Genomic DNA, 11,457 nt, shown 5'->3' on the forward strand with positions numbered 1-11,457 from the left:
ACTGCCAAGAAAACAAACAGATCCATCCTAGAGAGGGTTAAATCAGGCTACTCCTTGGAGGCAAGGATTCTGGGGCTTCATCTGACATACTTTGGACATGCAGGAGAGACAGGTCCTTGGAGAGGGACATCATGCTTGGTAGGATAGAGAGACAGTGGAGGAGGGGAAGACCCTCTATGAGGTGGATTGATTCAGTGACTGGGGTGATCAGGATGGGTGTGTCAGAGGCAATGTGAATGGCACAGGATAGAGCAGGGTTTAGGGCTGTTGTACATAGGGTCGCTATGAGTCGCAAACGACTCGATGGTACATAACAACAACAACAACAACGTTACTAGATACCACTTATTAAGCACTTTCTCAGTGCTAGCATCTACTTCACACAAGTACAAACTGAAGCCTGGAGTTAGGTTAAACAACAGACTCAACTACACAGGCAGTAAATGCTTAAACTGGAACTGGAGACTTCAGGTCATTTCAAAACCTGTTCTAACGCCATGTCTAGCTATCAAGCTCAACAGCCTTTGTGAAAACACTTGATGATGTGCAAAAGTTATAAATGCTAAATGCTGTATTTAAAAGGGAGCTCTAGGCAAGCTCTGGTGGCCTAGTGGCAAGAAGCTGCACTGCACTCCCAGAAGCACACTGTTTGAATCCACCAGACGCTCGAAGGAGGGACAATCCCTCTAGTACTGGTCAGATCCAATTTGACAGTACACACAAAAAATAATAAAACAAAACAACAAAAAAAGGGAGCTCTAGAGGGCTAGAGGTAAGGAGCTGTGTTGCTATCACAAAGGCATGAAGTTTAAACCCATCAGTTACTTCACAAGAGAAAGAAAGATGGGCTACCTTCTCCCATCTTGCCTCTGAAAACCCACTGGAGGATCAGTGATGAGTCACACAACAAGAATATTTAAAAGCTAAAATCATTATTGTAGAATGAGTATAAGGATCCAAGATGGGTGAGAGAGGGTAGAAAAAGAGATGAGGATGTACAAGGGGAGAAGAGGGACTAATCATGGGGTTGTACAGTTTGATGGGAGTGGGATAAGGGAAATATAAAGAATTTGTTTGTAAAAACAATGTATTGGAATTTCGTAAGTAAACTAGTAGAAAATTTTTTTTAAATTGTAGGAAAAAAAGAATATTTAAAAGTACTCATTTCCCCCCCTCCTTCTCAATAGAATTAATTTTTGACAAAACTGTCACTATCAGGTATTCAACACAAATATTAAAACAGACATTCCAGTTCTAGAGTTGGCTTAATATTCTTTTGTTTTCAGTCCTGACATTAAAACTGGGAGTGGTGAGGAAGAATTTTTCAATTATTACTTACAAGGCTCCTTAATGTGACAAAGACAAAGAAAGGTATGCTATTTATCTCAGTCACATGAACAAATTTTGTCAGCTGTGGTGGTAAAAATATGAAATGTTGCTTCCCTATGGTTTGCATTAGTCTTTAAACTGTCAGGAAGAATCTAGACTGAGACTGTCTCTATGGTAACAAGTATTTTTAACTTTTTTAGCATAACAAGGCAATTTTATTTTACTTTTGGTTTCTAAATGGTCAGAGGGAAAGTGACAAAACAGCATTATTTCATGAAACCTAGGAATATTTCCTCCTAATCAGCTGTAATTTTGCCCCCTTCTATTATAATGAAAACCCTTAAAAGTATTCCTGTTACAAAAACTTTATTATTTCACTTTAGAGCCCTTTATGAGTTGCAACAGTACTGTACTTAACTGACTTTCTAGATAAATCTTCATTTTCTACATTAATAATCTACTTTATAATAAAGGTCAAGCAATGATAAATGTGGGGTTTTTTTATCTTGTGAACTATAAAATCTCCAAGATGATTTGTGATTTATAGTATTTTATTTTATCCTCCTCAAATTCTATATAGTAATTTACCTATAGATTTTCTTTAGCATTCTCATAAAAGTAAATTTTTGATGAGATTGCACTCCCAAGACTTTCCTGGGTTGGTTCTGACATATGTTGAATGCCTTTTTCTGTTTGTTTTACCTAAAGAGGTTTCACTTTCATTGTCTTTTGTTATCAATATCCTTATAAACTTGATCTTTATTTCATCTTTAGAAGTTGGCACATGAGAATGGCAACACCAGCAAGTTATCTGCTTCAATATTACTGCATACATGCGTGGGCTGGGGGGCAACATGACACAAAATTTCACAGCTGGTCCTAAAGTGCAGTTCACTGTAATTAGAATACATAGTTATATTTGTATAACTTTCGATTTTTGGTACAAGAACTTACACTATATACCACTGCTAACCAAAATGAATGAGCATTTTCTTTTCCTATTTTTAATGGTCCATTTAGCTCGGCATATTATTTTCATTTTTTTAATCAATTTGAACCCTCTTTAAATATTCAGAAATATTTCACCTTTTGGAGGAACAGACATTTAACTTAAATCCTAACAATACTACCAAATCAGCAAAGTAATATAACTTTTCACTACTTTTAGCCTAATGGTTATTTATTGGTTTATAATAAATAATTGTGGTGCTATGGACTTATTATTCAAAATGACTTCCTTACCCACTGACTTACTTTGCCTTGTAAATAGGCAGGAATTTGCAAACAGTATGTTAGCCAATTCAAAGGGGACTGCTAGTCTTGCCATTAAATTGAATAGATTTAAAATTGGAGTTTCAACACCAGTAAAGGAGAAACACGCAGGGGCCACCCTTCGGGATCAGAGATTCTTTCATCAACTAGACTTACAGCAGCAACTGAGTGGCCAAAACAGAAGACCAAAGAACCAACATGAAATAGAGATGAGACCTCGGCAACGAAGGTGGGGGACAGACTTGTGGCACTGTTGAGCAAACACTGTGGCAAGATGTAACCTAAGGATTCTTGTATTTGTACTGATCAAAGGTTCTACTTGCCAGATCACTGGAAAGAGAAGCTGGCTTATAACTTCTCTGAGACAAATCTTGCTGGATGATCGAGGAAACCAAAGACTTCTTGAATATATGTTGCTGATCTGAAACTAGGACTTTTATTAATTAAGGAATTGTGTTTTCCTGTTAATCTAGCTTGGGACTGCTAGACTCAACCTGGACTTGTATTGTGAGGTATTACTTGTCTCTCCCACTACCAAGTCTTTTTCCCTAATAAACCCCACTCTTGGTACCATAACAGTCAGTTAAGTCAGTGAGTCAAAAATATTGAACCCAGTGATTGGTGGAAACAGTTGCAGGAGCATGGGGGAAGGCATGTCTGATCTCACAGCTGTTTGTTACTATGTATATTATTGATGGGACAGTTCCCCTTTATGAAGCAGATAGAGGTCACACTCAGCCACCCTCACATTCTATCTGCTCCTTTCACAATAATATAATAGGAGAAAGTATGGAATTTGGAGTTCGACAAGTCTGACTCAAATTCTGCCTTTACCACTCATCTGACCTGGGCCTTGACTTCTGAGACTAAGTCTCTTCATCTACTGGTGGAAACAATGTCATCTAACATTAATACCTAAATGGTTTTGAAGATTAAACTACATGTAATATTTTAAATACCTGGTATAAAGTTCTCATGCATTGTTAGATACATCTCCCATTAAACTTTAAGGTGGAAACTAAGATTATGAATTTCCAAGTTTCCTTACACAGAAGATGGTAAGTAAATAACGTAAGGGTTTTTTTGTTGCTGTTGGTTTTTTCTTTTTCTTTTTAAATTTTATTTTATATTGGTTTAAATATAAAGTTCATATACATTGTTTTAAGTGAATACTGTTTAATATTTTCTTCAACGTCATTATAAAACATGAAGCCAAAGTATGTAAGGTTATAGAAGTACTTGCCTCTGTAGCAAGGATTCTCTTGTCACTTCAAATCTAACTTTAAAGGAAATCTAAAAAATTAAACATACTGAGTTCATATCATCTTGTAGTTGTCAGCCTCAACTCCTTGTCTTACTTCTATTTATTTCTTGATTCTCTATCCATTCCAGAAAGTGACCTACCAGCTTAACAGCTTCAAAACAGAAGAGTTTTGAAGTCAGATCTGTGTTTACATCTTTAGACAAGCTGCCTAACCCTTGTAAGCCTCAACTTATCACCTTCAGAAAGGGAATATAAAAAATTTCTATGCAGAATATATTGAGAATTAGAGGTAAGAGACATAAAGACTTTAAAAAGAGGCTTGCAATCATCCAAGATTTAATTATCTCAGATTTAAATCTGAGAGATACTAAAATTGCTCAAGTATGGCACATCAATCAATTTGTTATGAGGTAAGAGAAACTTAATGAAGAAAGAGTGCTGAATTCTAGACCCAGTTAACTAATAGACTAAAATCCTAAGCATATCTTTTCTAAGCCTTGGTGCTTTCATATAGAAAATAAACATAATGATCATTACATAATTGACTGGTCCTGAAGCTGCAACCAAAATAAAAAGAGCATTATAACTATTCAATTAATTATTTTGTTATAGAGTTTCACAAACATATTAATACCATCACTAATATCTTTTAAACATGCATCTTCTTTATTATAACCATCATTATGAATTTTAGAATGGGCAATACATTACACAAACTCATATAACAGACTGTATTACATATATATATATATATACACACACACACACACATATATATACTTCCTAAGACTTCAGTTGTTGTTGCTGTTAGGTGCTGCCCAGTCTAGTAAGATTCAGCAACTCTGCAAACAGACATAAACAGACCCTGTACTATCCTGTGCTGCCATCATCATCTCTGACACACTTGAGCCCACTGCTGCAAGACACCGTTATCAATCCACCTCATGGGAGGGTCTTCCTCTCTTGTCCAAACATTATATCCATTTGCAAGGAAAAAACTTTCCCAGCAACATGTTCAAGGTATGGGAAATGAAGCTTCAGTAGACAGTCTTTTTTTTCTGCTTTTGCCAAAACAAGTTCCCATGCCCCAATGTTACTCTATAATGACTTCAAATTACCTTTTCAAAGCTGAAAATGTTAATAGTGTTTCTAAATGTGTTGAGGTCTGTAGATCCCTTTTCCTTATTGAGTGCTGCTGGATATTGGATAAGGAGAGGATATCGTAGTCTGAGAGTAAATAATCAAGCTTTTCTGAAATAAAGAAAAAAAGGTTATTAGCACTCTAAGCTACTTAATCAACAGCAACATCACTAAAATGAAGAACCAGGCAATAATCTCTTCCTAATGTAATAAAATATGAAGTATCTCCTGTATAACCTTACAATAATATTCAAACTATTTGTAACTGAACCTGAATGTAATAAAGATTTAACTTCAGTTTTTAAGACATAAAGGGTTTATATGTTAATTTAAAGAACACCTGAAGATGTGACATACTAAGAATGTCAGCATTTCCACAGAACAAATGACCCAATTTCTTTAAGAAATACATGGCAAAGGGGGGGAAGGGAGGGGTGGAAACATAAATAGAAACAGACTTAAGAAATACAGCAAGCAAATCCAATGGATGAACCTCTCCGCTCCTAGATTAAACAAATTAACTATGAAAAGAACTTTCAGATAATTTGGGAAATCTGATTTTGGACTGCTTATTAGATACTGGTAATTATGTTATCTTAAGGTACATCATATTATGAAATAACTTAAAATTTTAAGACATTTCTAGCATGTAGGTTTAGAATTTCTAAGATAAAGATGATCAACTCGGCCAATCCATTGCCATTCTGACTTACATAAATTACTCATAATGTGAGGGCACCAAAACTGGGAAAATAAGTCATTTACGAAAAATTACATATTCAAATTTAGCAGCAAAAAGTGGTATTCCGATCACTGTTTTCCTCAGCAGACATACAGTTAGAAGGCAAAAACCCAAAATTATCCCTGGAAAGAAATCTATATAAATTATTTTAAACTGGCTTGACAACAAAGACATGCTTAGCCCTAAAGATAGAATAAGTACAAATAAAATTGTACTTGATATAGAGCAAACTCACTGGGGAATCTGCTACACATCCAATCTACTTTTCATCAACATTTAACTCTGCTGCCTTCTCTATAATGAAAAGAACTTTTGGAAGACAATTTGGCTTGAGTCTCTTTTAAAACTGTCTAAAAATATGTAAGCTGATGTTTTCCTTCTCTCTCAACAAATACCACTGCAGAAGCAATGGTATTCAAAATCATTCCACTGGACTTAGAATGTCTTCAAAATATAGCAGGAGGAGGCTAAAATACAAGTTTACTGTTACTGATGTTAAATATACTCACAAAACCATTCTGAAAAGAAAAAAAAATTAAACCAATGTTTCTCTTCTTCACCTTCCCTTAAGTCCTTAATTGGTTCATTCATTAACTCATACATTCATTGTTATGTGTTAGGCACTGGTCTAAGCATTTTAGATACAGCATTAAATAAAACATAACTATTTTGTCATGAGCATGCATTTTGGTGTGCAACGCAATGCAGAAGTAAATATAGAAAATGCAGATACTGAAGCAAAATACTGCCTAGTTCAGACTCGACTGTACAACATAACAATTATAATACTTTGAGAACTCTGGTAGCTTAGTATGTAAGGAACTGTGCTGCTAAACCAAAGGTGGCACCTCTCTGGCAGTTAAATCTACCAGCAGCTCCGAGGAAGAAAGGTAATCTCCTCAGAATACCTGCTTGAGGGTCAGCTGTGAGCCTGTACTAACCCAATGGCAATTAGCTGAGTTTTTAATTATAATATTTAGAGACACCAAAGGAAAAAATCTTCAATCTTGCTATTTATTCAATAATGTTTAAGTTGTAATTACTGAAAAGGAGCCCTGGAGGCACAACAGGTTAATTATTGGGCTTCTAACCAAAAGACCGGTGGTTCAAATTATTTGCCCCATGGAAGAAGACAAGCAGCATCTAGAAAGATTAACAGTCTTGGAAACCCTATAGGGCAGTTCTACTCTGTCCTATGGTCACTGTAAATTGGAACTGACTGGACAGCAGTGGGTTTGGCTTTTTTGTTGTTGCTGGTTTGGTTTAATTATTTAAGAGACACCAGAGTTTATATATATTATCTCTGCAAACCTTGCTACCACCTAGCTACTATGCTATTACTGTTTTATAAACCCAAAAGTCACTTAACTAATATAGAACAGAAATGGGATTTGAAAGGGCCCTTGGTAGCTCCAAAATGCAGACTTTATTAACCTTCTATTTCTTTGTCTCCTCCTTTGGGGCATGTCAACCTCCTTTTCCTAAGTTTCTAAAGCCCTTCATTTACGTCTTTCTTCTGGCACTTTTTTGTTGGAACATACCTGTTTTACTCAAGCAGATTATAAAATGGCCAAAGAGGGGTCTGCGCTTTATTCATTATAGTACATGACATGAAATCTTACACATACAGCACTCAAATATTCAGAAACTGCACTAATTTTCAAGTAAGTAGCTAAGATGCCACTTCCCTAACAGAGGTTGATAGGTTGGTATAGTTCTTTAACTTCCCTAAAGCAAGTTCACACATGCATTCAGTTTCATCCAAGATCATAATCTCTCCCACGGTCTGAAAAACTTAATCTCAATATTATATTTTCATGTCAGTGTTATAGACCAGTAGTTCACAGCTCTCAAAGTGATACATTACCATGGGAACTTACTAGAAATGGAAATTCTCTAAGGCCTACTGAATATGTAATTGTCTGGATGGCCCAGCAACCTCTAATTAATAAACCTTCCAGGTGATTCTAATGTACATTCAAGTTTGAGAACACTGAACTATACTAAACGAAGGGCAGAGCTCAAAGTGAAGAAAAACTCACTAAGTGCAAAGAGTTTACTGCACTTGATACTAGGCAATGCCACAAAATCCATCTTTCTTAGTTCAATATATAGTTGTATGTGCTTTCATAAAAACTCCACAACAGCTGCATATCCCTCTAAAAATGTTTTCTTAAATTCTATACATTGTTTCAGTAATCACCTCAAGCTTTTAGCACAAATTGGAAAAAAGAGCTTGACTTAAATTAAAAAGTCAGTACTGTACGCCCTATCCACTCTCCCTACTCTTCTCTGCCATTTTCCCCTTGTTACCGTTTCCCTTGTCTAGTCTCCATGCTAGTCCTCTTCAGAGATGCTGGTCTTCAATGCTTCCTCAGACTCCCACCTCTCCTCTCCTATACATTCACCTTTATGCTTTCACTTTTCCATCAGACTCCGCTTATTTGTTTATTCAACAAACATTTTTATTAATTTTTGTATTTTATACTGGTTTGCTTACAAAGTTTATATACATTATTTTTCACACTGGATCATTCCCACTTCCTTTACCTAACCCTCCCTCTACCTACCAAATTGTACGACCCTATGATTACCCTCTGCTCCTATCCTCCCTGCCTTGGATCCTCATACACGTTTTACTAGTTCTCTATTTCTATAATAATGGTCTTACACAGTATTTGTATGGGACTGAGTTCATTCACTTAGCATAATGCTCTCCAGTCCCTCCTAGGTTACGTAGTAATTTTCTAAATTACATGCTCCTGCATGCTGCATAGTATTCTACCGTGTGAATGTACCACAATTTCTCAATCCATTCAATGTGGTTGGGCACTTGGGCTGTTTCTATGCTCTTGTGATGGTGAATAATGCTGCTGTGAATACTAGTGTACAAATCTCATTTCTAATTTTCTCAGGGTTTATTCCAAGTAGTGGAAGAGCTGGGTCATATGGAATTTCTATGTTCAGCTTTTTGAAGAAACATCAAACTGCCTTCCTGAGTGGTTTACCATTTTACAATCCCACCAACAGGGTATAAGAGTTCCTATAGCTCCACATCTCTCCAACATTTATTACTTTCTGTCCTGTTAAATTTTGCCACTGCTACTGGGGTGAGAAAGGTTTTGGTTTGCATCTCTCTTATTGCCAGTGATTTTGAGCATTTCTTCATGTGTCCAATAAATATTTTTATTAAGAATCTCCGGCCTCCAGCATTGAGCTGAGTGAACTCACTCAGTCTCACTAGGACAAATACTGTATAAAACAATTATTGTAGAATGAGTATGAGGATGTAAAGGGAGGGTGGGGGGGGCAGAAATAAAGGGATGAGGAAGGGGGGTAGAGTGTTAATCATAGGGTTGCACAATTTGATGGGTGGGTGAGGTGAAGGAAATGGGAAGGATCTTTTGTGGAAAACAATGTATTCAAACTTTGTAAATAAATTAGATTAAAATTAAAAAAGAAATGCATACACAAAAAAAGACTATGTACAGAAATGACTGTATAAAACTACATGTACAGGAATGAATCAATGTATATGAATAACTGTATAAAAGTGAAAAAAAAAAAAAAATCTCCTACCTCCCAGGCACTAGAGCTATATAAAACAAAGAAAAACACATTTTCAGGTTTGACACTGGGGAAATACTATTAAACAAAAAAATTTTATTGTCTCAAGTGTTAAGACATTAAAGGAAGTTGTGTGTTATAGAAGGACACAGTGACAGTAATGACCCTCGACTGATGAGCCAAGATGATTTCCTAAGGAAGCAGTATTGAAGGAAAACCAAAAGAGAAACAGTTAAGAGAAGGGGATAGAAAGGAGAGAGTTCTGGGTAGAGATCCTAACCTAAACTTAAGTCTAAAAGAAATACAGAACATGATACTGAGAAATGAAATGAGCTGGAATGTAGAAGGGCAGACAGTATGATGACTAAAGAGGCAAGCCTGGGTCAAATCATGAAGGTCCAGAAACAAAATTAAGGATTTTGGAGACTGCATCAGGGCAATAGCTATAAATCAGAAATTTCAATCTGGCTGCAGCACAGAGAATGGGCTAGGAGAAAAGAAGACTGGTGTCTGAGAAAATAACTGCAGTGAGAGAATAACTTTGTGAGTCAGACCTGGACATAACTGCCATTATCTTCATGAGTCTCAAATGTTTTCCAACTTTGACAGGGTGCAGTCTTATCACATTTCTATCACTCATTTTAGTAGAAAATATTTGCATTTCCCTTCCTTGACAGGTTTCTACCATATACAGATTGCAGCTTTCACTAGTTTTACTGTAGCCAGTTGTTGAGCAATACAGCTACAAATCACAAGAGTACCTGGAAGGATAATGGTATCATTCATTGAGACTTTAAAAAAAACAAAAACAATGGTAAAAGCAAGCATAGACAGTAAGAGAGAGACTCCACAAAGAAGTTTCACTATACATATTTCAGTCATTCTCATTGCCATTTAATTAGAATTGACTCAAAGGTGATCCTCCAACCAATTTTCAGAGACTGTAAATCACAGGGGAGGAGGCTCCCCATCTTTCTCTTGAGGAGCAGCTGTTAGATGTTAAACACTTGCCTTGGAGTTGGTAGCACAACTCTATCTACGAGGCCACCAGAGTTCCCTTACACATATTTAGTAGCCAACAAACCATTTAAGTGATAAGCAAAACCAGGCTAGTAAATGAGAGGTGTTAAGAAATCACAGCTCGAGTTAAAAAACCGTGGTCAGGATAGAATGAATACTCATCTCCTCTGGTTGATTTAGGTTGAGTTATGGGATAGGTGATAAAGCACCATTTCACTTTCCTCTTTCAGTGAAGCATATTTCTGACCCTCCAATCCTAACTTTTCCCATTCTTCAAATTATACTTCCATCTGCATACAATTACAACCTTTCACATACACAGTATGAAGGATCCAGAAATCTATCACACTTGGTTTTGGAGGATGTTCTGATAAATTCAGTGTTTATTCAAAAAGATTTCTCCAAATTTCCCATCATAGTACTGTGCATAACTTCTCTCTTTATGTGAGAAGGATAAATTCTCTGACTAGGCAAAGCAGAGTTTTGTTAAATCCTCCTTGGGGTGGTTAAGGTGGTTAAACATTTAGGTCTCAAAGGAGGCAAAATGAACATCAAAAGAGGAAGCCAAATGTTAAAATACTGAGCAAAACTGCTGATGTCAATGATGAGAAAAGAGAACTGAATATGGAGACTCCCAGCCACTAAATTCAAAATAAATTTCAAAATACAGTAAGCTTCAGATGAAAATTCTCATCTCTCATCTGTGACCTCTATTTTTTCCTTCCACCCACTACATCCTCTTTTATTGAAAGTAGCACAAAAGGAAAACAATTTTGAAATCAAAATGAGACTTATACATCTGAGCTGCAACTTCAACGAGATATGATCATGACTAAGCTCATATGACTCACAATTTTCCTAAATTGTGCAATTCATAACAGTTCACTTGAAATAATTTTGGATTATTATGGATTGAAGGTCAAAAATACTAAAACAGAACCTGGGCAATTCTAAAAGCACCTGGTTCTGTTTTAGTATTTTTGACCTTCAAAATATATTAAATGTGCTTTCTTTTTTTTATTTCATTTTATTTTTGTGTTAGTGTACCATCAAATCAGATCTGACTGGTACAGGAGGAGATTGTCCCTCCTTTTCCCGGCAGAGCATCTGGTGGATTCGAACC

At 36.1% G+C, this 11,457-nt stretch overlaps 1 protein-coding gene across 2 annotated transcripts in view; it reads right to left on the reverse strand.

Annotated features, from left to right (window-relative positions):
- The window catches only part of ADAM17 (ADAM metallopeptidase domain 17), a 74,263-nt gene that overhangs the window by 58,858 nt on the left and 3,948 nt on the right, over positions 1-11,457 (reverse strand). For both annotated transcript variants that reach the window (XM_006898203.1, XM_006898204.1), the window contains exon 2: positions 4,984-5,116. In XM_006898203.1, coding sequence (XP_006898265.1) covers positions 4,984-5,116 — 133 coding nt within the window. The remainder of the gene's footprint in view (positions 1-4,983; positions 5,117-11,457) is intronic.

This window comes from Elephantulus edwardii, unplaced genomic scaffold (genome assembly GCF_000299155.1).
Source record: "Elephantulus edwardii isolate Elephantulus edwardi_28Jun2011 unplaced genomic scaffold, EleEdw1.0 scaffold00223, whole genome shotgun sequence".
NCBI lineage: Eukaryota > Metazoa > Chordata > Mammalia > Macroscelidea > Macroscelididae > Elephantulus > Elephantulus edwardii.